The 24,295-nt window shown below is 54.9% G+C and overlaps 11 protein-coding genes and 1 non-coding gene across 12 annotated transcripts; 5 read left to right on the top strand and 7 right to left on the bottom strand.

Moving 5' to 3' along the window:
* Positions 1-175: 175 nt before the first annotated feature.
* L226DRAFT_195002 (t-SNARE) lies at positions 176-2,336 on the bottom strand. The gene is made up of 8 exons (XM_067672786.1): positions 2,001-2,336; positions 1,862-1,896; positions 1,605-1,794; positions 1,297-1,524; positions 1,124-1,232; positions 869-1,065; positions 728-808; positions 176-670 (listed from the first exon to the last, which is right to left on the bottom strand). Exons 1-8 carry the CDS (start codon positions 2,028-2,030, stop codon positions 338-340), a joined length of 1,203 nt encoding a protein of 400 aa, XP_067540812.1. The 5' UTR covers positions 2,031-2,336; the 3' UTR covers positions 176-337.
* Positions 2,337-2,509: 173 nt separating this feature from the next.
* On the bottom strand, positions 2,510-4,300 carry L226DRAFT_454747 (argininosuccinate lyase; the record flags this gene model as incomplete). The annotated part of the gene is made up of 8 exons (XM_067675201.1): positions 2,510-2,752; positions 2,820-2,900; positions 2,957-3,100; positions 3,162-3,246; positions 3,305-3,651; positions 3,704-3,955; positions 4,006-4,180; positions 4,236-4,300. The coding sequence occupies 8 exons, from the start codon at positions 4,298-4,300 to the stop codon at positions 2,510-2,512; spliced, it is 1,392 nt and encodes a 463-aa protein (XP_067540811.1).
* Positions 4,301-4,421: 121 nt separating this feature from the next.
* Positions 4,422-5,552, bottom strand: L226DRAFT_195280 (uncharacterized protein). Its single transcript, XM_067672787.1, has 4 exons — positions 5,293-5,552; positions 5,076-5,235; positions 4,716-5,022; positions 4,422-4,656 (listed from the first exon to the last, which is right to left on the bottom strand). Exons 1-4 carry the CDS (start codon positions 5,436-5,438, stop codon positions 4,544-4,546), a joined length of 726 nt encoding a protein of 241 aa, XP_067540810.1. The 5' UTR covers positions 5,439-5,552; the 3' UTR covers positions 4,422-4,543.
* A 136-nt stretch (positions 5,553-5,688) lies between these two features.
* L226DRAFT_530410 (uncharacterized protein) lies at positions 5,689-10,507 on the top strand. Its single transcript, XM_067679854.1, has 19 exons — positions 5,689-6,176; positions 6,229-6,428; positions 6,484-6,673; positions 6,733-7,080; positions 7,136-7,297; positions 7,349-7,623; positions 7,699-7,988; positions 8,047-8,165; positions 8,221-8,340; positions 8,400-8,577; positions 8,629-8,763; positions 8,814-8,926; positions 8,979-9,242; positions 9,296-9,356; positions 9,406-9,453; positions 9,515-9,729; positions 9,780-9,860; positions 9,915-10,163; positions 10,219-10,507. The coding sequence occupies exons 1-19, from the start codon at positions 5,904-5,906 to the stop codon at positions 10,450-10,452; spliced, it is 3,555 nt and encodes a 1,184-aa protein (XP_067540809.1). The 5' UTR covers positions 5,689-5,903; the 3' UTR covers positions 10,453-10,507.
* Positions 10,508-10,632: 125 nt separating this feature from the next.
* L226DRAFT_500551 (WD40 repeat-like protein) lies at positions 10,633-13,119 on the top strand. Its single transcript, XM_067677776.1, has 11 exons — positions 10,633-10,727; positions 10,777-11,011; positions 11,065-11,434; positions 11,487-11,674; positions 11,729-12,018; positions 12,076-12,371; positions 12,439-12,527; positions 12,586-12,651; positions 12,705-12,746; positions 12,807-12,841; positions 12,892-13,119. Exons 1-11 carry the CDS (start codon positions 10,708-10,710, stop codon positions 12,998-13,000), a joined length of 1,740 nt encoding a protein of 579 aa, XP_067540808.1. The 5' UTR covers positions 10,633-10,707; the 3' UTR covers positions 13,001-13,119.
* Positions 13,120-13,147: 28 nt separating this feature from the next.
* On the bottom strand, positions 13,148-13,241 carry L226DRAFT_t26. The gene has a single exon. It is a non-coding gene; the product is annotated as a tRNA-Ser (tRNA).
* A 97-nt stretch (positions 13,242-13,338) lies between these two features.
* On the top strand, positions 13,339-14,773 carry L226DRAFT_550305 (uncharacterized protein). Its single transcript, XM_067682742.1, has 5 exons — positions 13,339-13,495; positions 13,566-13,671; positions 13,733-14,019; positions 14,074-14,156; positions 14,211-14,773. Exons 1-5 carry the CDS (start codon positions 13,355-13,357, stop codon positions 14,299-14,301), a joined length of 708 nt encoding a protein of 235 aa, XP_067540807.1. The 5' UTR covers positions 13,339-13,354; the 3' UTR covers positions 14,302-14,773.
* Positions 14,210-16,027, bottom strand: L226DRAFT_478823 (DEAD-domain-containing protein). The gene is made up of 5 exons (XM_067676814.1): positions 15,464-16,027; positions 15,220-15,398; positions 15,023-15,163; positions 14,831-14,971; positions 14,210-14,772 (listed from the first exon to the last, which is right to left on the bottom strand). The coding sequence occupies exons 1-5, from the start codon at positions 15,956-15,958 to the stop codon at positions 14,364-14,366; spliced, it is 1,365 nt and encodes a 454-aa protein (XP_067540806.1). The 5' UTR covers positions 15,959-16,027; the 3' UTR covers positions 14,210-14,363.
* Positions 16,028-16,149: 122 nt separating this feature from the next.
* Positions 16,150-17,974, bottom strand: L226DRAFT_500543 (peptidase M24). The gene is made up of 7 exons (XM_067677775.1): positions 17,857-17,974; positions 17,150-17,794; positions 16,952-17,087; positions 16,787-16,899; positions 16,540-16,729; positions 16,378-16,487; positions 16,150-16,326 (listed from the first exon to the last, which is right to left on the bottom strand). The coding sequence occupies exons 1-7, from the start codon at positions 17,959-17,961 to the stop codon at positions 16,222-16,224; spliced, it is 1,404 nt and encodes a 467-aa protein (XP_067540805.1). The 5' UTR covers positions 17,962-17,974; the 3' UTR covers positions 16,150-16,221.
* A 1,429-nt stretch (positions 17,975-19,403) lies between these two features.
* On the top strand, positions 19,404-20,760 carry L226DRAFT_530405 (uncharacterized protein). The gene is made up of 3 exons (XM_067679853.1): positions 19,404-19,639; positions 19,694-20,072; positions 20,128-20,760. The coding sequence occupies exons 1-3, from the start codon at positions 19,500-19,502 to the stop codon at positions 20,626-20,628; spliced, it is 1,020 nt and encodes a 339-aa protein (XP_067540804.1). The 5' UTR covers positions 19,404-19,499; the 3' UTR covers positions 20,629-20,760.
* Positions 20,652-22,241, bottom strand: L226DRAFT_500535 (Scramblase-domain-containing protein; the record flags this gene model as incomplete). Its single annotated transcript, XM_067677774.1, has 10 exons — positions 20,652-20,750; positions 20,798-20,840; positions 20,893-20,911; positions 20,969-21,069; positions 21,128-21,143; positions 21,201-21,539; positions 21,591-21,730; positions 21,787-21,845; positions 21,898-22,037; positions 22,074-22,241. The coding sequence occupies 10 exons, from the start codon at positions 22,239-22,241 to the stop codon at positions 20,714-20,716; spliced, it is 1,062 nt and encodes a 353-aa protein (XP_067540803.1). The 3' UTR covers positions 20,652-20,713.
* A 135-nt stretch (positions 22,242-22,376) lies between these two features.
* On the top strand, positions 22,377-24,293 carry L226DRAFT_478810 (uncharacterized protein). The gene is made up of 3 exons (XM_067676813.1): positions 22,377-22,964; positions 23,017-23,229; positions 23,285-24,293. Exons 1-3 carry the CDS (start codon positions 22,436-22,438, stop codon positions 24,226-24,228), a joined length of 1,686 nt encoding a protein of 561 aa, XP_067540802.1. The 5' UTR covers positions 22,377-22,435; the 3' UTR covers positions 24,229-24,293.
* Positions 24,294-24,295: the final 2 nt, after the last annotated feature.

The following is a 24,295-nucleotide window of genomic DNA, read 5'->3' as shown; positions in this document are numbered from 1 at the left end:
TGCCACGGGCTAGGCTTGTGGAGCAGCGGCTTCGCGCCCAGAACGAGCAATCTGCGGTGGAGTAACAGGCACGTACGATCTGCTGACGCCTAGACATTTGCACCGCAGCTGCCATCTGCCACACGTCGCGCCTTCCCCATGCAACCCTCCTCGAAGTATCCCCGCGCCTTGGCGCAACGGGACCACACCGGTGCGTCCTGCGATAGTCTGGTAGATTGCATCGTATGATAGGGGTATCGATGTGGCTCGTCGAGCGGGGAATAAGAATACTGTGAACGGATGCCATCTTGCGGTGCGAATAGCGCAATGCAGACGTCGTATATCCATTAACGGAGAACTAGAGAAATGTGCCATAGATAGATAGCGGAATGCGAGGAAGGCCGAGAGGGGGGGGTGGCACAAAAAGTCCGCGTCGTGGAGAATACGCAAAGATGCCCTCTCGTATCGCGAGCTCAAGCCAAAGAACTACGGAATTGTCCCAGGAAATCATAAGATATGGTACACAGCGTGCGAGGATCCGGTCGTCGTCTACTTGTGCTGGTTCTGAAGGACGACAACCGCGACAACGATCACAATGATGATAATGATGATGAGGCAAAGAATGAAGCAGATCCACCGCTTCTTCCGTGCGGACCGTGCGGAGTCGACGGCTTTGTTCGTGTAGTTGAGACTGCAAAGCTGTCAACTCAACTATACAAATGCATGGTATCGCAGCGACATACCCGACTTCGACGTCTTTCTCGACTTCCTTGACAGTGTCGTTGATCTGCGTAATCTGTTCATCTTGCTGCTCAACCAAAATACTCATCTACGGAGGGTGCCGTTAGCCCTTGAATCTGATATTAGCAGGCATCGCAAGCATACTCACGTCATTGAACAACTGGGCCAATTCTGTGAGGGTCTTTTCGATGTTCTTGATGTCCCGGTGACGCTCCTGGACATCACGGTATGCAGACCGAGCCTCGCCATACCGGTTCGAGGTCATCAACGCCTGGCTGAAGACCTGGCCACCCTGGTCGTCGTCTACAACAGCCTTGACTTCCTCTGGTGTCGCATCAGGGCGTACTACAGTCACAAGCCATCAGCTCATGCACCGCAGCAGCACAGCGGCAAGCCCACGTACCGATCTTGTACTGACGCTCCACCCGGTTCTTGTACTTCTGCCTGCTCTCCGACTCGACGCGCTGGTAATTCTGGATCGCATCCATGAACTTCGTCTTCACCAGCTCAGTCTGTGGCGTCACACAGTCAGCGAATACCGTCCAACTACATACGCACAGGCGAGGGATACCGCACCTGCTGCTTCCGGATCATGCCAATCTGGCCACTCCCACCTTGCCTCTGGAGTGCCTTGATCCTGTTACGCAGCTTGTCGCTGAGCGACCTGTTTTTGTCGACAAGGTCCTGCAGCTGCTGGTTGTAACGTTCGACAGCCGCATCATCCGTCGTGTCCACCAGGCGCGCATGCAGCTTCTGGATTTGCGAGACGTTGTCGTTGTATTGCTGGATGGAGTCCTGAATGCTCTGGATCTACAGGCCGGCAACGGGCAAGAACTCAGGTTTAGCGGGCGTTACGCGGACAACCGTAGGCGGTTGCGACGCACCTCGCTGTTCAGCGCAGAGAGGTCGTCCCCGCCACCTCCGCCGCCCGCTCGGGCACCGGCGCCGATGAGGTTCGTCGTGCTGGGGACGTACGGCTCCGAGTACGACGGGTCATCATCTTGCTGGGCGTAGGGGTTGTTCACCCGTGCACGCGAACGGTAGTCGTTGCGCTCCTCCATCTGGTAGGCATTCCTGCCAAGACCCAGGAGGTAAGTAAACACCCGCTGAGGCCGAGATACGGGGGCTCGGAAACACGCACTGGTTGTTGTTGTTGTAGTATCCCCCTCCGCCTTGCTGGGCCTATGTTGCGGCTCCATCAGCACTCCATTCCCCACACCAATCACCGCTTTCGACACGCCTGTATGGCATGGTGCACGGAACAGAGACTCGGCACTCACCCGGCGTTCTGCAAGTCTGTCTCTGCTCATGATGGCCTAGTGTGGATTACGGTAGTGAAAGTATGCGTAGCGGCTGTTGATTGGAAACGAGAAGATAGTGGCGCGACCGGGGCAACAGCACTCAATGCTGCGTGGGCAACCTCAGGACACGGTCGGACAAATCTGGTCGGAAGAAGACGCAAGCAAGAGCGACGAAGGGGTATGAAAAGAAGGACTGGCGGGGGCTTGCGGATATGTTGGGGGCGGCGGGTAGGGGCAGTGTTGAGTTGGCGGTGTGGGACCTTTCCAGCAGACCTGATAGACGCTAACGCCCTACAGCCTGAGGTTGGCGTTACCGCCGACACTCGCGCATGTGTCGGCGGTACTGACAACGCTGCCAATGCCCATGCTTGTATGTCAGCTATGTGACAAGGATACATTCCGAGACGTAGTTCGGTACATAGGCCAGTCTAGAGTACATCGTACATGCACTCGTCGAGTGCTTTTGTCCCCTTCATGAACTTGCTCAATTAGTTTCCGATAGCACTGCGGAGGACAGCAATTTGCCGGTCCACCATCTTACGGCTGGGACCGCCGATGGCTTGCCGCCGCTCTACACTGGCCTCGAAGTCGAACACCGCTCTTACATCCTCGTCAAACTTCTCATGCAGGCCCCGCAGGTCCTGAAGAGTGAGGTCGCTCAGCTGGCACTTCCGCGCCTCCGCGAGCGCGACCGCCCGCCCTGAGACATGATGAGTTTCCCGGAACGGAATCTATGGTACGCGCGTTAGATATACTTGAGAGCACATGAGGCAAAATGAGGTGCCTGCGCCCACGTACCCCTTTCCGGACGAGATAATCAGCGAGGTCCGTAGCGAGGACGTCCATGGTCAGCGCAGCCCGCATCTTGTCTGCGTGCACCTGTCGCAGGACTGGATGAGCCGAAGTCACGACAGCATGCGCAGTAAGCATCGCACCTCTAGTGTGGCTATGACACCCTCTGCGATTGGCAGGCAAGCAGAAATTGTATCAATCGCGTCGAAGAGCGGTTCCTTGTCCTCCTGCAGATCTTTGTTGTATGTGGAGGGCAAGCCCTTGTACGTCATGAGGAAACCAGCCATCTGCGCACAGCGACGATCAGATCGCCGAAGCGGGGGTGCAGGTGAAGAATCGACAACTTACGTTTCCGAACACACGTCCAGACTTGCCGCGAAGAAGCTCCAACGAGTCGGGGTTCTTCTTTTGTGGCATCATGCTCGATCCCGTGCTGAGAGGGTTATCAACGCGTTAAGTTTGCCCCGGAGAGTGTGAAATAGGGTGTGTACCTGTATGCATCGCTGAGAGTAATGAAACCAAACTCCGCGGTCGAATAGATGATGAAGTCCTCAGCCATTCGGCTGAGATGCGTCATGGCCAAGCTCCCCCACATCATGAACTCGACGATGAAGTCTCGGTCGCTCACTCCGTACAAGCTGTTCTCGGAGACAGACTCGAAGCCGAGCTCCTCTGCCAAGAACTCGCGATCCACTGCGAACGGATTGCCCGCGAGCGCTCCGGAGCCCAGAGGAAGGACGGATATACGGGGAATCAACTGCTGCAAACGTTCGAGATCTGCCCGGAAGGAGAACGCATGAGACAGGAGAAGGTGCGACCACCGAATTGGCTGTCCTCGCTGCAGAGAACCATGAGTTGCTTGGAATAGAGAGGTCGAGAAAAATACTTACTTGCAAGTGAGTGTATCCGGGCATCAGGACATCCTTCTCCTTGTCTGCGCGCTCCACCATCACGCGGATGAGGTCCTTCAAGCCCTTTTCAACATTTCGGACCTCTCCTAGCAGCCAAAGACGCATGTCCGTAGCGACCTGGTCATTCCGTGACCTGCCAGTGTGCAGCTTGCCGCCAAGAGGACCAATGAGCTCAGTCAAACGACGTTCGTTCGCAGTGTGGATATCTTCATCGTCGGCTTGAATTTTGAACTAAAAAATACGGTTAGAATGTCACCGTACAACAGAATCAATTCACTCACGGTTCCCTGCTCCCACTCCTTGCCTACAGCGCGTAGGCCCTCCTCGATCTTCTTCTGCTCCTCCGTGGTGAGGATCCCAACGCGGGAAAGCCCCTTGGAGTATGCGATTGACCCCTCAATGTCTGCAGCATACATGCGCTGGTCATATCGCAATGACTGATTGAACTCGTGCATTCTGTCTCGAGGACTCCATGTCATACTTCAACCTCACAGCGTTCAGGGATACTTACAGAGGATCAGTCTTGCCGGTGAACCGGCCTCCCCATAGCTTCTGCTTGGTTGGCATGTCAGACATGATTGGAATCAGGAGAGTGGGCAAGATGGTGGTAGAATAGAAAGAAAGGACTGGTGCAGTGGGCGAGTCCGAGTCAGAATCTAGATCTCGATCGTGCAGATCTCTCGACGCGTCTTGAGCGCCTATCTACGCGACGACGCGACGTTTCCTCCAATCTGCCCCCACAACAACATTAAGCTACTATCGAGTACAGCGCCGACAACATTACACGCTGATTATTATACCACGAGGTTCGGATCCGTTTCATGGATGAAGTGCATTGAGGGCCATGAAGGCAAGGGCTGCGAACGTACTCGCACCAACGTAGATCGCGACCCGAGCATTGAACGGATTTTGCGTGAGGAACGGATACGGGACTGCAAGTTGGGACTGAGGTGAGTCGAGGGCGCACATGAGATGATAGAGGACTACGCACAGAACCCGTTGTAGCTCGCGCAGTACTCCACCCAACACGCGTACCATGTGCCTACGACTGCGGCAAACACGAAGGAGCCATAACGGCTGACGGTCTTTGGATACTTGCGCTCTAGGAGATAGAAGTCGATGATGAGGGCAATAGCGGGCGCCGCATGCAATGCAAGGTCCGTGGAGAGTGGCAAGCGCTGCGGTTCGGGCATAGTAGACGAGGAGGTCGGCTCAGACGCGTTTGGATCTGCCATGAGGATTAAGTGGGGTAGTAGAAGGAGCAAGGTCCAATAGACGACGGATATAACGATAGCGAGCTGAGCGTGGGGTGAGTAGGGGAGTATTCTCACAGCGAGTATACGGAACGCACTGGGAGAGCACTCATGAGGCAAGCACGTTTCGCGCTCTTCAAAATTCCTGGGAGTACGATGGGTATCGGCGAATTAGCACGATAACACAGGCACTCACTAGATGAGGGTACAAGATCACAACATATACTCAGGATCATAGCAATCCAAGCAATGCATAAACTATGAGCAGAACAGCGGTCAGTGTAGGGGCCGGGTTGCACGGTTTGATAGACGTACCCCTGGATTGTGAGAAACTGGAAATGACCGCCTTTCATGTTCGCCATGGGCATATTCGCGACGACATCCGGGAGGTGAATGTAGCCATATGTCATGACCGCGGCTGCGGTCGTGTGCAGGAGAAAGGGAACGAGCTTTACGGACATGGCTGCAGTTGAAGAGAGGGGGACGACGGAGGCTCCGGGGGTCAACTGGGCTTATATACCTCGGGCCGCGGCCATCGTGTTCGGGGAACTGGCGTAAGATGATTTAGGACGACGACGACGAGCGTACGGCACTGGCACCAGGCCCAGCAGCAGTGACTGGCCAATGACGTCGCTGTCGCACGATTGTTTCTGTTCCGTTCGCCCGGACCCTGTTCACTTCTCACAGCCGCGAGGCGCCTCTGCCGCGTCTCCGTCTCGCGGACCCGACTCGGACAGTGGACTCTGCGTATTCGACTTCGTTCTCTGCACCTACAGCTGTCTTGTCTCGCGCATACTTGGTCTAAGTGATTGCGACATCGTGGTTTCGAGAGGTTCTGTCTCTGAGTTGGGGGACAGAGGGCTGTCAGGACTTGGGAGTGGACAGGGCCGACCTTCTGCGACTGCCCGGAGCGATCGTCCAGCACGATGTCTACTCAACGAGTCACCATCACATACTCCGGTCCTATCATCTTCCTCTCTACCGACCATTGGAAGCAAATCTACGCCTCGCTTGCCTCTCAGCTGCCACTTCGAAATCTGCATTGGAAGTCTGCATCCAGGAATGCCTTGCGGTCCATTCAAGAGCTCGACGTCAAGCTTGTAGCTCTCGAAACGTTGCGCGAGGATCAGGCAGCGTCACAAGTACCACAGACTGTGCTAGACAAGCCACTACTCAACCTGTATATATTCATCTGCGAGGTGAATGCTGTCTTGGTTGTCTGTCTGCCATCTTCTCACGCGGTACCTGAAGGACAGTGAAGCATACCGGACACAAACGCGTAAACAGATTAAGGAATGGCACGCCTCCGTGTCTCAGCGCAAGAACCAGGAATGGCTCATCGTGCATGTCGTCCGCCCGGATCAGAGCGTTGCTCAGGGGAGACTTTTCCAGATGAAGACGTCGGTGCTGGACAAGGTTAAGGCGGATTTCAACGTCGATAGGAAGGACAGGTGAGTGCTTTGGCTCGTCCATGTGTTTGTCCTCCCTTGTCCAACTTCTGTGTAGATGCGTACAACTTGTCTGGAGTGCAGACAAGGATAATCCTACCGTCTGGGCCGACCTCGTCACCAAGGTCAAGGAGGGTGTCTTGTCCGCATTCGACGCTGCACTGACACAGCGCGAGGAAGAGGTGAAGCGCTCTGAGGGACAAAGGCAAATGCCTGGCTGGAACTTCTGCACGTTCTTCATATTGAAGGTGAGCTGCAGAATCAGATGAGGCGGGCCAAATTTCCCGAGGCTTATGTATGCGTGCAGGAAAGCGTGGCAAACTCTTTGGAAGGAATGAATCTCTACGAGGATGCACTTCAGCAATACTATGAATTGGAAGCGACCTTCTTCCAAGTACTCCGTGAGAAGAACCTATCTTGGTTCGGAGCATTGATCACACCGATGCCTACCGATGACTCTGCACCCCTCTTGTCGGTCACGAAGAAGCCGTATCGCGACCTCATTCTTGCCAATACCATCTCTGTATTCGACTTTCGAGTATACCTTCTGGCTAGACAATGCGCCTTGCTGAGCAAAATTGGCGACATGGAGGAGCTGTGTAGGAAAGCGTCGTCTTTCCTCAGTACCTTCGGACGGACTCTGCGAGAAGTCGAGGTAAGTCATCATCTTCTGTCAGGATCGGAACCAGTACAGATACTAGCCATCACAGGACACGCTTCCTCCTTTCTTCATCGAGTCCTGGATCTACTCCTCTGCACTAAGCGTCGTGGATCAGGCTGACGAGTGGGCAGGCACCCTCCAAATGGACAAGATTGCTCTTGCATCCTTCAATGCGGCCAAGGGGGAACATGTCGAACTAGCTCGATTGCAGGTATAGTGAAGACATCGCAAACACTATGAAATCTACTCACTTCGCTCACAGCTCGACATTCTGGGCATTGCAACAGGGTTCTTGCCTAACAAACCGCCGTTCTCCCTGGCACTTCCGTCGTCTTCCCATTCAGCCCACAAGGATCCGAACGCGAAGCGCGGATCCATGACCATCACACGTACCGAACTGCTTTCCTCCTTGCAAGATCAGGACGCGCTTTATGACCTCTACGTGAACGTCACCAACAGGGCGATCGAGCTCTACGCAAGCGCTGGCCGCCGCAAATTCGCGCTGAAACTGCACGGCACGCTCGCGGCCCTCGACGTGTACGTCGCCTCCTGTTGCCTCTTCTTCCATGCGCCAAATCACAGCGCTGACGCTGATCATCGGCCCTAATGCAGTCACCGCGGGCGCATGGCAAACGCATTGTCGACGTACACGTCATTACCCGCACACTACTCACCGCACGGCTGGACGTCATTGGAAGCATTCATGCTCAACCGCGCGCTGAACATACACGCCGCCGCGGAGAAGCCGAAGGACCGGGAATGGATCCATGTCTTGCTGCACTTCCTCCGGGCGTACGTGGAGGATATGGGCAGGCAGCTGCTCATGAGCGAGGAGGACAGTGTGGCGTACGTGCAGGGTCTCGTCGTGCAGCTGAAGGAAGCAGCTCAGGAGCTCGACTCAGGTTCGGGGAGATGGTTTTCGCGGTGGCGTTCTTGCTTACACGCTGTTGTTCCGTGCAGAAACACCATTCCCGGACCACCCCGCGTTCTCAGTGTCACTTGCGGAGCATGATGCCCAGCTCGCGGAAACTCGCGATGGCTCCCTTTTGAGGGTTGTTGTGCAGAATAAGCTTCCATGCGTACGTGTGGTGTCCTTCGCCACTCGCAGTGATCGTAGCTAACAACCTAGTGCAGGAGATCGCTATTGATGAAGTCGAACTGCAGCTCGCTGGAAGGGAGAACAGCCGGATTACATTCACAAGCAAAGCATCTAGGCTAGCTCCGGGTCGCAATGAGCTAACGCTGTTTTGCCCGGTACGGTGATTGCATGTCATGAATGCAACAGTTGAACTGAAGATGTGTTGTGGCGGCAGTCATCTGCTCCCGGAACGTACAGCCTCTTCAGCACGCAGATCGCAATGTCCCGTCTGTTGTTCCAATGGAAGCATAGTAAGACCCCGAAGCAAATCCGCGCGGGCAACATGCCGACGCTCGTGCACATCCCCAAGGATTCCAAGGCGCTCGACGTGAAACTCAAGCAGCCTCCCCTCAGTACGTAAGGCCTTGCATGATCAATCCAAGGTGATTGACACGTCAATGCAGTCGAGCTTGGGACGTCGCGGAAGGTCATGGTGGTCCTCTCTACAGGTAGGAACGAGATTGCCACTGCAGTTGTCAAGCTTGGCGCACCATCTGGAATCACGTTCACATACCCTGAGACTGAAGTTGTCGGAGAAGGTACGTTCGGCAACTTGGGCTTCGGAACAACATGACTGAATGGTCCGTAGACGCGCCGCCCATCCGTACAGACACGGAGCAAGTGACGTTTTTAGACCTCAAGAAAGGACAGACCATCGTTGCGGCGGTTCCCCATTCGGACGCATCTGCATACCACTACATGGTAGGCATGCCCTTCTTGCAGGCTCCTAAGTGTGTCACTCACCTCCATCCAGAAAGTGAATATCACGGTGGAGTACGTCACTACCTCGGAACCGGATATTACAAGAGTCCTGCGCCTCGGCCGGGTCGTGGCCACATCTCTACCTGTGGCAATCAACGTCGAGGACTTCTTCCGCGGGACTCGGTTATTCACTGCGTTTACGTTGTCGAGTACATCGCACCAACATGTCCGGGTTCGCGCAACACACCTGTTGTCTCAGGGCGAGTCCGAGGGCGTGAAGATCACCAACTGCATGACTTCTAAACCAAGCGTCGTGGTTCGTCCTCCGCTGACGTCGAAGCCGGATCACTTCTGAAATGTGTGCTTCAGACCATCACTCCCGCTCAGCCGGGCCGATTCTTGTTCCAGATGGACTCGGTCAAGGGCCAAGGTATGAGCGCTCCCTGCGACTGAAAGGCACAGCACTGAAACGCCACCAGCACGAGACGGACTCAAGCTTCAGATATCCTACCGGATGCTCCGAGAAGGTCGTCATTACCACTCTTCTCACCCCGGTTCTTTCAGCAGCTGACAACGCTATGGATTTAGAGGTTGAATCGCTGATTGAACATGCTGTATCTGAGGTCATCGCTGAGACTCCTGCTCTTGAGTCTTTACGTCAAGACATGGTCGACAAGCTCGTACAAGCACTTGAGATGGATGCGTCGTGGGTCGAGTTGTATGGCGTGACTGGCGAACTAGTGGTTCCGGGTGTTCCAATTGGTGATGACGAGTTGGGCGCGGGTTTGAAACGAGCACTGGAGGTCAGTCGCTGCCTCGTATATTGATGTTGCTCAACTGAACAGCTGTGCAGCTTCTCAATAGCAAGCGTTCCCCGCTCACCTTTGGCGAATGGAGGGAGATTCTAATCCCCGTCGACGTACCCCAGATGCACGTGAGTGCTGTTAACAAGCACCCCGCCCCGGGATTTGCTCATCACCGTTCCTAGATCCTCGCTGCCGCCCGTTTACAGATATTGGAAAATCCGTTCTCTGCGGCGGTGGAGAAGTCCCAGAAGCGCACGCGCCCACTATACGCCGGTCAACCATTGTCTGCGTTGCTCACAGTTCAAACGTCCTTCCACTGGGCACCACCAGAAGATACGAAGGTCGAGAGCTACCTGATGCGGTATGACATTGAGGATTTGAGCAACGATTGGTTAGTCAGTGGTCGTAAGAGAGGAGACTTCGTGGCAACGGTAAGTCCTCTGCAGCATGGCTACTGTGGAAGGCCGTGCTGAACGGTCTTGCTAGGACGGTGCAACCTTTACTGCCCCCGTCACTCTCATTGCCCTCCATCACGGAGAACTCGCATTGCCCAAGATCTCGGTAACTGCGTTGCCTATACCCGGGGAACACCGAATGCGTTCCAGCGTTGTTCCAGGCTGCGAGACGCATCAGGTGCATGGTGCGGAGAAGGTGCTTGTATTGCCCCGAGGTGGACGGAGTACGTTTTTCGTGAATATGGGTGTCAATACCAGTATGTAGGATACCAGGTTGTTCTTGCTGTAAATTATTGCTTTCGTTCGCGTCTTTCCTTCCCGGCGACGGTGTGTGACCCCCTTGACGCCAAACGTAACGTGTGACCCCACGCGCAAATAGCAGTCACGCTGACGCGGTTCCCGAGGACGGCCACGGCAACGCAGCCGCTCGTCTCCCTTCCGCTCCCTACATCGTTCTCCTTCTGATCCATTCACCTCCTACGCTCTTGACCCCTCAGGACAACTATTCATAGAGCCGGACATGTCGGATACGTCTGATTAGTGAGTATGGCTGACGCAAAGTGGTTAAGGAGTCCTGACTGGTTCGCAGTGAGCAACAGAGGCAGGCCACGATCGCGCGAAACCGCGAGCTTATGGCCCAGATCGGCCTCACCGATGCAGCTTCTGCGATAAAGTCGATAAAACATACTAAGTCTGCCGCGAAGCCTGTCCAACCGCGCGTCAAGAAGCCCAAGGAACCCCCAATGCCAACTCGCCAGTCTTCGCGGCTCAGGAGAACGCCTATAGATCCCAACGAGAGTCCCGCAGCAAAAAGGAAGCGCGAGGTGAGTGGTGTTTGGGATACCGAAGGATTCCGGACACTGATGGGCGGTTGCAGCGTGAGGAGGAGCACAGACGGAGACAGGAGGAGGAGGAGCGTCTGGAAGCAGCGGAGCGCGAACGTGAGGCCAAGCGGCCCCGACACAACGACCTGGACCTATCTACTTTAGCAGAAGATGCCTCGCCCGAAGAACTTTCTGAACTTAGGGCAACCTTGCAAGTTGTGTTGAAGACCCCACGACCTCGCGGCATTAGTGGGGACGACGCTTATGTTTTCGAGAAGGACAAGCAAGACAAAGCGGAAGTGGAGGCGCTGAAGGAGAAGCTCGGCAAGCTGAAGATTGTGGCGAGAGCGAAGGTGACCCAGGATAGAATATACAGCGCCGCGTACCATCCCGAACCGACGAAAGATTTGATATTCTTCGGAGGTGAGGCTGAGGCTACTGCTCTTGTGACTCCCTTTGACAGGCCACCTTGCAGACAAACATGGACAACTTGGCATTTGGGACGCAAGAGCCCCCATTGATGACGCTGAAGATGATGACGACGGAGGTCCGCCGCCAGAAGACAGAGAAGGGGGCAAGTACTACCGTTTGCAAATGCATTGGCCAGCTACCTCGAAATCGTCCATCTCCTCTCTTAAGTTCGATCCCATTGATTCCTTCAGTGTGAGCTTCATCTATTGTGACTTGGATTGTCTGCCATTCAACGAACGATCGCAGGTGTATACTAGTGCATATGACTGCACCATCCGAACCCTCTCGTTGGCGTCCGGGATAGCTACAGAGATCTTCGCGACTGACGACGAATTGATCACCTGTATCGACCTTCCTCCGCATGGGCATGAGATGTGGATATCCGACGGTGCCGGGGGGCTGACGCATATGGATCTTCGAGCGGGTCGAGCGCACGCGAAGCGGTATCAACTATCGGACCAGAAAATTGGCAGTGTCAGTGTCAACCCAACACGCCCGCACTTCCTCGTCACGGCCTCGAACTCCCGTGAACTGAAGTGGGACTTTCTATTGCTCCCATGTTGACTCGATATCTAACCATTTCCTCCCCTTAGGGTTTGGGATACCCGCATGCTCGAGACTCTGAGCGGACGTACTCTTCGTTCGGCCCCGAACTCCGTTGGATCCGCGTCTCCTCGCTCACCATCGAAGAGCAAGGGCAGGGCTCCCAGTGTGATGCTCGGGGCCCCCAATCTAGTGGACAAGGAGGCCGTCGACAAACTGTTGGAGACGAAACATGGAAAGACCACCATGCGTGCCCGGTGGCTCCATGGCAAGTCCGTTAGCTCAGCGTATTGGGATCCTCGTGGTCGATCCATTGTCAGCACTAGCTATGACGACACCATCAGGCGTGAGTGCATCTTCGCAATCAACGAGCTGCAACGGCAGTCTCTGATGACTTACAATGATATAATCAGTATGGGACATACCACCTATGTGGTTTGATAAAGACGCCCCATTCTCGTCCTCGCGGCCATTCAGTCAGATCAAGCACAATTGTCAAACAGTATGTTGTTCCGCATCTGCCTGTGTCCTCGCGCTCGACTAATGATGACGTGCCTCAGGGCAAATGGCTCACCGTCCTCAAGGCCCAGTGGACGCCGAATCCTGATGTGTATCCTCACTTCACGGTGCGTGACTAGGCTTGAGTTCTATGCATACGGTCTCTCAAGCTCATTAACAGATCGCCAACATGGATCACTCTTTGGATATCTTCTCCTGCAGGGTATATTCACGGTCTCTCATGTCACAAAATACATCAGCTGAACACGTCGTAATCTGGCAGGGCGATCACATCGCAAAGCTGGCTGACAAGAGCAAGTGCGTATTCTCATCTCGTCACGTAAGATGCTCCTAACATACTCCCCCAGGATCACTGCCGTTCAAGCAGTCACTTGTTCCCATCCAAGCATCGTTGAACGCGTTGCGTCAGGCAACGGTAGCGGGCGATGTGTTCTCTGGGCACCAGAAGATTCATGACGTCTCGTTGTCCTCATCTTGTATAGTTATGTATTGCATCATGGTTGTGGTGGATGTAATAGGTTTTCCTTGTGCTAGATAGGCGTTGCCTCGCAAACTCGACGTTGTGAAATGAAGGGAAAACGAGAGGACAAGGATCAAAAAAAGCGTCACCTGAGCGATTCGAACACTCGCGGGCAAAGCCCAACCGCTAGCAGCTATTGATAGCAGGCGATCCCGTTAACCACTCCGGCAAAGTGACTTTAACTTGTTTTACCAAAGCAACAATATAATGCGTTGTTTGTGGTCTACACATTGTGCCCATCGAGTCCGACTTTCTCGGGCCTAAGTTCAACGTTAACGGTTATCTGAACCATGGCAAGAAAGACCCGGGCAACTCCTGCGGCTGCTCCTGCTCCTGTATCAAAGCCACCTCAAGTGTCCTTCCCCGAGTTATCTCCTAAAGAAGGGATAGAGTGTCGTGTTCTACTCGACGACCAGATCTTATTGATTGATGTCGGTGTCCTCCGTTATATCCTCCAAGGAATGTCTGCGATTCGCGACCCAAGCTGAATCATCGCCCCAGGAGTTCTTCTCTCCGGAGGAATGCAAGAAATATGTGAAGTTTATTGACAGCCTACCGCTGGAGCTGACGCCTCCCAAGAAGAGGGGGGAGGCTGATCGGGTGAACCGTACGTCTGCAAGGCTGACCACCGTACGTGTGGATTGCAAACTGAGATCATCAGCTACAAGATCGAATGTCAATATCCTCCGTGGACTTCGCGCAAAGACTCTATGCTGTTCTTGCGCCGCATCTACCTGCATTCCCGTATCCAGCTTCGGTCAAGCCGCCTGCAGGAGCGACCGCTCGCCCACCACATTCCCTGAACTCGAATATCCGGGTGTACAAGTACACACCGGGACAGCATTTCGGACCCCACTACGACGACTCTGTGCGCGATAATGCGACAGCCGCGAAATCGGAGTGGACGTTGCTCATATACCTAACGGGAGCAGAAGATGGGGTGGAGGGTGGTGAGGTGCGTACCCGAGTCGGAGCCTTTCTTCGTGTTCTACGACGTCTTCCGCCGCAGACAATCTTTTACAAGGAACACAGAGGAAAGCCTTGTGAAAGTATTGTTCCACCACTCACCCGCGGTACCGCGTTGCTACACCGGTATGTCCTGACACTGGGTACCAGGAACTCGGAATGACACGATGATTTCGCCAGCCACGGGAAAGATTGCTTGCTGCACGAAGGCTCGCCAGTTGTCAAAGGGAACAAATATGTCCTGCGTTCGGACCTGATGTTCATGAAGTAGGAAAGAGTGGAGGCGCACCGACCAATGGACACACGCGAACATGGCGAGCACTGAGCAACATCTCACCTCCTCCCCTTCGACTTCCTCTTCATCTTCGGCATGCCCGCCTCCACCACGTCGTCATCCCGATCCATGTCATCATGCCCGCCATCCTCTTCCCGCTTGCGCTTCTTCCCATGCCCGCCCCTAATACCCTGTTCCTTCAACTCCTGCACTGCCAGCCGCCCCGCCTCGTCCACACGCTCGCGCAGCAGTGCAACCTCCTCCTTGTCCACCGCCCAGAGCTCCATCTTCTTTCCAGTGACTTGTTCGATGCGCAGTACGAGCTCCACGTCGTACTGTGTGACGAGCGTGATGGACTTTCCTGAGCGGCCAGCTCGCGCTGTACGGCCAACACGGTGGATATAGTCTTTTGAATGTGTGGGGATGTCGTAGTTGATGACAACGTCGACAGAGGGAATATCGAGGCCACTGTGTAGTACATCGTGATGAGCATAGTAGATGACATTTCAACGACAACGCTGCGTACCGACTGGCGACGTCTGTCGCCACTAAAACCTTCCGGCCACCGCTCTTGAACTTCCCAAGCGCGCCAAGTCGAGCACTTTGGCTCAGCTGCCCGTGCAGCGGTATCGCGGGAAAGCCTAATGAACGCAACATGATGGACAATCTGCATACAACATGAGCTTCTATGCAGGGAGTGTGAGGACGAAGGACTGACCGTTGGGCGTCGTGGACAGTACGGGTGAAGATGATCATTGAATTTTGGGCGAGGGTGTTGGCAAGGTGGATGAGATGGACGTCCTTTTGTGGCAATGGCATGAGGAGGTAGTATTGTAATAGTGTTGATACAGTCGAGTATCTGAGAGGTAGCGTATTCAGGGATACGCACACGCGAGGGACATGGGACGGGCTTACTTCGAGTTTACTTCTACACGGACTGGGTTGGACAAACTTGCACGTTGCAATTTCGCTACCTTTGTCGTCATTGTGGCTGAGAAGAGGTACGTCGTACGCTCCTTGGGAATGAGCTTGAGAATCTTGTCCAGCTTGGGCCCGAAGTCCATGTCAAGCAGTCGGTCTGCCTCGTCCAGAACCTACACCACCAAAACACCACGGATGAGCATGACTTTGAACAACACTGAGTGACAACTAGACGCACCAAGAACTTAAGATTCCTCAAGCTGAATCCCTTAGTCTCTTCCAAGTGTTCCAGCAACCTCCCGGGCGTCGCGACAATGATGTGCGGCTTCTTCGCAAGCGCAACCTTCTGTGGCTGAATGTCCACGCCTCCAATGATGGTTACGCAGCGCACGCCCATCGCCGACCCCAAGCTCTCAAACTGCTGGGATATCTGGAACGCAAGCTCGCGCGTCGGGGCGATCACGCACGCGAAGGGGCCCTTCGGGTCTTCCCATAGCTTCTGCAAAATCGGAAGCGCGAACGCAGCGGTCTTTCCAGAGCCTGTTGAGGCAACACCAATGATGTCGCGACCTTGGAGCGCATGGGGGAGGACCTCGGACTGGATGTCGGTTGGGGCCTTGAACTTCATCTGCTCGAGGGCCTCGAGTAGAGGGTCGATCAGGCCGAGCGACTTGAAGGTCGCCGGAGCGGAGGGAGGAGGCGTGGATGTCGAAGCTTCCTCTGGAGACGGCATTTTGGTAACAGATTTGTTGACGAGAGTACAAGCCAGAGAAGCTGCTGTCCTGCAGAGAGTCTGCTCTCGGTCTGTGCAGGGTGAAAGCAGGCGGCTGCGCTTGCAACATTTTCGACATAGACGCCAAACGACATCACTCGGGCCGCCGCTCCGCTCGCCTGCACATCCGAGCTCAGCTCACACTGGCGTAAGTCGGTACGATGCACTCGATGGGTATAGTCTGTACGACTACAAGCTACATACAGGAATGTCTGGGTTATCCACTACGGACTCCATGGACTTGAGGCCTGCCCGCCGACACGTTCGGTGAGGAACTGGGCGACTCCTTCCTCGTCGATGTAGAAGCAGTCCTCCAGTCGCACGCCAACCTGCAGAAGTGAAGTGAGTGAATGAGGCATGCGCACGACGGTCAATCCCACCTTCTCCTCGATGTATATCCCCGGCTCATTAGAGAATGTATGGCCAGACAAGATGATATCGTCGGAACCACCGCGTAGGTATGGAGACTCGTGGACCTCCAGCCCTATGCCTACGAGTGCTACAGTTCAGCGGAGAGTATCACAGAGGTAGACCAGTCTCACCGTGTCCCAGCCTGTGCGTGAAGAACTCCCCGTAACCTGCGTCCTTGATGATCTTGCGTGCGGCATGATCAACTGAAGCAGTGATAGTACCGTTCTTGGCAACGAGCATTGCCTGCCGCTGAGCGGCGTGAACGGAGTGCCATAGGGCCTGGTATCTCAAAGGAATGGTTGAGCTTTCAAGAGCGAAGGTCTGAACGGCCAATTTTAGTCAGCATCCCCGCCATCAAAGCCGGATAGCGACACGCACTCGAGTGGTATCACTGTAGTATCCGTGGAGAGCGCCGCCAGTGTCAATGAGGATGAAGTCATGCTTCCCAAGCGCTCGATCCGTCCCAGCGCCATGGGGCAGGGCAGCATTTTCTGCACAAGATGAATCATCCGAATTCGCAAGACAGGAGGATCGTCAGCTAACCTCCAAAGAGAACAAGAGAGGATGCGTCGGCCAGCCCAGCAGCACTTAGCGCAATCTGCATGAGCTGCTTCACTTCGGACTCGCGCATGCCAATATTGATATGCTTTCTGACAGCACGGATGGCAAGTACAGTCACCTGATATAGAGCGAGAACGTTAGGATGTTGCATGTTCAGGAGTGAGTGCAAGTTGGGCCAACCTCGTTGACACATTTCATGATGTCGAGTTCTTCCGAGCTCTTGCGCTCGCGTAGCCGTTTGACCTCAACGGGAGCATTAAGGACCTTGGCTCCTGGAGCGGTCTTCTGCAGGCCATCCGTGACAAAGGTCCTGACATCTCCATCAACATAGATGGTAGCATCGTCGAGGTTGGGGACAAGGGCGAGTGCCGTGGCGAAGGGATTCACATCTTCGGGCCAAGCGGTGTATGTAACGCCAGCATCGCTGGGGATAGGGAGCATCTTAGCTCGGGTCTCTTCAAATGATGGAGTGAGGATGGAGACATTGGCCCGCACTGTGCCTTCGTCGTCTGTCTGAGGCTGGATTATGAGGAGAAGCGGGCGCTCGGACAATCCCCAGTGCGATCTTGAGAGGTTGGCGAAAAATCCCGCGCTAGCACTAGGTTCAGCAATGTATGCTGCGGCATTCAAAGAGTGGAGGGTGCGCGCAAGAGAGTCCTGACGAGATACGAAAGAGTCGGAAGAGATAGGCGGAATGTGTGCACAGTGACTCGCGAGGTACGAGAAGTCCGGACTCTTCTGTTCGGACGGTGCAAGTTTGGGAGCAATCCAGTCATGGTAGAAGTACGCAAAGTCGAAACCGAGGGCGAGGACGAGCAGAGGTATCTACGGGGCAGTTATCACGTAACGTCAGACCAGAAAGCAGTGCAGTCACCATTCATACGCACCCATAGGTATTGGCGGAGAGGAGTCTTTGACGATACAGGCTGCTCCAGGAGTAGTGTCTCCTCTGCAACCCGTTGCTCGTCGGTCGTCCGTTTCTCCGACGACATGGTCGTCCGTGTGCGAAGATAAACTTGGCCGCGCCGATGGTTCCTGGCAGCTCTCAGTTCCCTAATCTCGATGGCTCGGCAATGAAGGGTGAGATTCGATTCCGGTCCGGTCCGGGACGGTGCAAGTCTCCGGCTCAGCCGCATCAACATGATCGTCGCGTTACATTCAGATTCAAACAATTTTGGCCAAGCCCAAGGCAAACGACGCAACGAGCGATACCGCATTCACGTTCTTGCCTATGAACCTCCGCCGGCGGCATGACTGACTGTGGCTACTGAAGCATCCCAGGTGCGGAACGGAGAACTATGCCGCGGGTGGCGTTCGAAACGGGACCAGTTAGTACTACGCTACGTTCGACACTCTGAGCGCATCGACCTGCGCGAAGCCCTGAGGAGAATGTCCTTGGAGGAATTATGCGTGGTGGAAGAACATGCCGTGTCATACGACCGGATCCTGGCCACCATCGAGCACGCACTGCAACGTAGTCAGGCATGGTCTGGGCACGACAAGGCTGCTGACCTTCTCGAGGGGCACCAATTCAGTTTCGTGTACTCGCCACCGCTGATATTCGAACGTGAAGAAGAATCAAGCTCCGGGAAGCGACGGAAGTACGAGATCTCCGGGTCGTGCCCTGATGATGATCCGTCAGACTGGAGGTACTCCATGTACTAGACGAGGTGTCACTTGCACATGTTGTACATACGACTCCGAACGCCCGATAAGAAATGGTGAGGCTTGTATGTAATGTAACACTTAGTAACGACTAGCAATTAGATTTACTGACACGTTCGCGCCGGGACTCGCGTCAATCATAATGACACGCGCCTTGCGCAGGACGTTGACTACCTTGACTCGCTACCGCCACCTTGAAGTTGCTGACTATCGTTCCCGCAATGGACGCCGCACACAATGACACCGAAGTTCTACTCGCAATGCTCTCTAGTCTGCTGCATCCCATCGAGTTTGAGCAGCCAGTGCTGCTGGACGCTCTCGTGAAGTCTCAAGGCGATGTCGAGAAGGCTGCCCGGGGTCTACGTTCTGAACCTCCCCGCAAAAAACGCAAGGTTTCGTCGCAGTATGGACTGGAAGGGTGGTTGCAGAGTCATGATACGTCGTCCTCAATGATTGCAAACACCACGAAGTCATCTACACCTCGTTCTGAGACGAAGAACGCGCGTGAGAACCTCAAGCCCGGTTCCAGGAGCGTTTCATCGTCTTCGACACGTCCACGAGAAGAAAGTCCTAGTACAGTGCCATCCGATTCTCCGAAGAAGCCACCTTCCAAAGTCAAGAATGTCACCACTAGGGAGTTCATGGCTCTCCTACGGCCGCCCAACTCGACCGGCGAACCCTCCAAACCTCAGATTCTACGTCATCCTCCACTTACTCTCATCACACCAGAGCACGTTGCCGAGCATACTCCCTGTACTCTACACAGCTCCGCACTCCCGCCCGAGCTTGCCTGCAGGTAGGGGCGAAGGTCGTCGGGGGCAGGAACAGTCTCACCTATCTACGCACTCCTAGGCTATTCTACACCATGCTACATCTGAGTCGCAATTGGAAGCGTAACAAGTGGTGGCTGTTTGATCGAGTCGTCGAGAGTCCTCACCGGACATCCTTCTACGTCAGGCGAGACGCATATGAGAACAAAGATATGCACGAAGCTGCCCAGTACTGGTGCGTAAATTGTGCTGCGGATATCCGTCTGCAACTTTGAACTCTTGGATATAGGTATAACGGTCGTCCGACAGACCCTCCCGCACCCTTCCCTGAGCCCATGGAGGAGGCATGCAAGATCATTGAACGCGTCGTGAACGAGGAGATGCGGAGACGGGAGCGGTTCCCACTCGAGTGGGGAGGTTACCCCGTGAAAGATGGCGAAGAGCCTGAATTATGGCGCGCAAACGTCGCGGCTTCCAACTGCTACGAGGGCGCGAAAGAGAGTGTTGGCTTCCACTCTGATCAATTGACATATCTGGGGCCTTACCCGACGATTGCGAGTCTCAGCCTGGGCGTGAACCGTATCTTTCGTCTGCGGGAAGTCGTTCCTACAGATGAGAAGGACAAACGGGCTGCTCGTACCTTCAACATACCGCTACGACATAACTCAGTATGTTGCCTGGTGGATTGTCTCCTGATCATCTACCTCTAACCGGATACCACAGCTCATCATCATGCATGCCTCGACACAGGAGGTGTTCAAGCACTGTGTACCGGCGCAAAACACGATCGACATGTTCCATCCACCGTATCCTCCCCCATCAGATCTCGCCGGACCCGATGACATCGCGAAACTCTCGGAAACATCGAACGCACGTATCAACATCACCTTCCGATTCTACCGACCAGATTTCCGAGCGCAGACGACGCCACGATGTCGATGCGACGTACCGTGCATTCTACGGCCAGATATGAAGAATCGCTACGAAGACCTACCCCCATCAGGCAGCCTCGATCAGAAACGTGAAGGTGACGTCGATCGCTCTACTGAAGAATCAGCAGGAAAACGGAGCACGGTAGCGAAATACTGGTGGACGTGTTATGCTGGGGCGCAGAACGATGGCCAAGGATGCGGACTTTGGAAGGTCATGGATATCAAGGCCGAGGGAAGAGGGCCCTTCGTCGGGGACGCTGCATCAATGCACACTCCCGCTTCCAACACATGACCGAATGGACTCTACCAGAAGGAACTATGTATGCACTTGACACACTCAAATGTATTGTACTTGAGGAGATTCGCAGACATGCGTGCTACTCTACGGTACTCAGGAAGAATAGACCTCCGCCCCTAATCCAACATTAGCTGATATTACGATGAGAGCACAACGCACATACCCTCCCTCAGAATGCCTTGAGAAATAGTCGAAGTCGATATTGACTACGTCGTCTGTCAGTACATCTCTTTGGTAAAGGGCATCGTCAGTACTCACCAGCTGTCGCCAGAATGAGCTAACGAGGTTACGTCAATGAAAACGCGACACGGGGAATGTTCTATGCAGCACTCACAGCTCGCTCCTCCAAGCTCAGCTTGCGTATCAGACGGGGTCTCTGCGCCAGTTCGTCGGTTTCGTGCGGCTCCTTCCCATCGAAGTTGATGAAATATTGGCCTGCATAGAATTTTCAGTTGGTCATGACATACATACGGAAGGCCTTTAAGCCGCGTACCTGTATCAGTGAATAGCTAACACGCTCTCATCAGCTTTGTTGTCCATACATCCCATGCCAATGATAGACCTACCTCACGGCCGAACCCACGGAAAGCACGGTTCACGTTGGCGATAGCCTGGCCCGTGGCGTCTCTGAGGGTAAAGTGCCACGCTAGGAAACCATTGTCTATCCGAGCGAACTGGCGGAACATCTCGGGCTCGGGCTCAGGTTGCGGTTCGTCGACCGTGGACAATATCCGGTGAGGTGTTTCCCTAAGGAAGAGATCGTACCGTCGACGCCAGAGGTGCCATCGCTGTTGTACTTCCGCGAAGGTGTCAAGAACCGGATTGCCCTCGGGAGTATACTCCGAGAAGTCCTTGAGGCGCTGCACGTACATGCGAGAGTTGATGAACGCGAACGGTCGCCGAAGCTAGATGTGCACGGTAAGCAATGGCGGCGATGGTGCAGAGTCAAGACACACCCAGAGGATCGGCGACCCTTCGGTGTCCATGACGATGGCACGGAATGGCCGATGGGTGCGGAATATCTGCCGCGAGAAGGCTGCGAGGAACCCGCGCGGCTCTTCTGCGATATAACCAAGAGTCTCACCTGCTTCATTGGCTATAGAAGTAGGCTCTGAGCACGACATGCTGTATATACGTAGCTTGCATACTCACTGATGGCGTAGCGGTTCGTTTGCTCCAATCCAATGAAGATGTTCAACATCTCGATCTGTCTGCATGCATTCGTATCTCCTGTGATACCGACACGAGATTGATTGAGCGCACCGTGTCACAACCAGGCTGTCGTGTTGCATGAGTAGCCTCCTCAAGCCGTCTTCAGGATTGCTTGCGGGTGGCCGTACGCTCTGCTCCCATAATGGAGATTCCTCCGCCGAAGGACGCTCTTCATAAGTGAATTGGGAGCTCTCCGCCTCCGGCTCGCGTCTATTGAGAGGATTTACTCGAGGTCGCTCGCGTCCCACGCCAGGTCTGGACTTCTCGAAACGCGAGAACGCGTATGTGCGGGTGGTGAGAACACTCCCGAGGGCGGGAAGGTGTGGTGGACGCGAGGCATGTGAGGATCGCGCGACAAGGGACGCGTAGCGCGATGTTGTCCTTATACCAAGCATTCCGGGGCTCTAGTAAGTCATAACAGAGCGTGCAAGTGCAGCGGGGGTCAGTGTCTGAGGCAAGGACGAACGGAGGTGTGCAAGTATGATATCAGAGGCGCGCGTTCGGCGGCGACGCGGCAAATCGGCGCGCCTCGACTTGACCGTCTGCTTCGTTCTCGTCCTCGACGTCCACCACGCTGACTGTGGCCTCCATGCTTTCCCTGGCACCCCGGAGAGCCGCGCGTATTGTGCTCGTCCGCGGCAGGCCCTCAGCATGTCTCACACGTAGCCTTGCGCCGCTCGCCTCGTCGTCATCTCGTTCCGCTGCACTCAATTACACCAGCACACGGACATTCCTCAGCTGGTTCAGGAGCAAGCCAAAAGACGCGGGGTCCCAGGCGAAGGGCAAAGACACGAACCCGATTCTGACCGAGGACAATCTCTTCCACCCGTTCTCGCAGTCGCCGTTTCCTGCTATCCGTGCTCGCGGCGAGGCAATCCGACAGCTCGCGCCCTGCCCTGTTTGTGCGAGTACGCACCATGACGTCCATGTGCACACACAGACGCAGCCAAAGTCGGTCGCGTTCGAGTGTCCGGACTGTGGTTGGCCGACGCATTGCTCGGAGGAGCACTGGCATGCGGACCAAGAGCACCAAAAGTATTGCGCGAGGCTGAGGGAGGTCAATGAGGACGAGCATGATCTGAGGAGTGGGAGGAAGATGCGCGAGTTCGACTTGCCTGGTACGTTCCAATTCTGCGTTGAATGGCCGAGCGTACAGTGACGGGGAGGCAGGCCCACAGGACTCGGAGGCAGCCATCTCATTCTCAAACTGGGACGTATTCTGGTACACCAGAGAATTCCCGTCCATGGACACGGAGCGGTCCCGGAGACATGCGAGCAAGATTTTGACCTACCCGATCACAATTGGCTCCGTGCTGCATCAGTACAGCAACCTCGCATTAAGCAACCAGCGTTTGACTCCCGAGGGTAGTCGTTCTCTAGCAGGTTGGTCAAATCGCAGTTGTGTCATGCAGCATAGAAGTCTCAACTAGTGACCCAGCGCTCCGAACCAACCTACACGTTCCTCCTGGTGCTCCCGAGACTCCGGAGGCAGCCATAACTAAACCGCAGATGAGGATATTCATCCTCGGGGCGCGAGCGGAGTCGTCACTCCCTCCTCACGTCTGGGAGCAGCTCTGCATGCTCTTCCCCTCCGCCTTGTTCCACCTCTATTTCATCGGTCCACAGGTGTCGCTGCCAAAGCCTCCAAGTGAGCTGAACAAGGGTCCAGCCAACAAAACAGCCTCTGCAAATGGCGCAACTTCTGAACAGCCATCTCAGTATACGGAAGGGACAGCAACTTCAGCATCCGCGTCGCAGGAGCAGCCGGTTTCCGAAGCTGAACCCGCAGAGGAGAAGCCTGTCTACGTTCCGAACGTCTATGAGCCACCGACGCCTGCGCCCATTGCACGTCTGAAGCGCACGCGATCCTCGATTGAACAATACGGCGTCCCCTCGTACACGGTGCCGTACACGTCTCAACTGACGATCACGGGTATGCAAGCGAACTACATGGACGTCCATGCGCAATTCCAGGAGACATTCGATCCGTACACCGACTGCTTTTTCATGTTCTCTCCTGGCTTGGGTTTCCCATCACAGAACTCAGTCAATGAGGCAACTGGGGAGCCGTTGCTGCAGGTTGCGTCTCCAACAGAGTGGGGCCCTGTGCTTCCTCTGCTCTTGGCGAGCAAGTGCCCGATCTTCGTCACCGGGTTCTCGCCTGCAGACGTCGAGCGCGACGTGAAGTCGTTATCGACCGCTCCAGAGGTCGCGGGCGAATTTGACTGGGTCATCACACCCGGGCCGAATGCGTTCCTCAGTGAGAAGTGGGAGGTTGCAGACTTCGATCCTCGGGTTATGGTGAAGACGAACTGGGGCATCTGGGGTATCCGTGGGAAGAGGAGGGACGTGCGGGAGAGGACAAGCTGGTTGGGGCTATAAGTACTATCGCCATTATTTGTACGCGCCAGATATATTAGACCATCCACCACTCGGAGTGCAGTGTGAG

This window comes from Lentinus tigrinus (genome assembly GCF_003813185.1).
Source record: "Lentinus tigrinus ALCF2SS1-7 unplaced genomic scaffold L226scaffold_3, whole genome shotgun sequence".
Classification (NCBI taxonomy): Eukaryota; Fungi; Basidiomycota; class Agaricomycetes; order Polyporales; family Polyporaceae; genus Lentinus; species Lentinus tigrinus.
The sequence above is the reverse complement of the archived record's forward strand: the minus strand, read 5'-3'. Positions and strand labels throughout refer to the sequence as shown.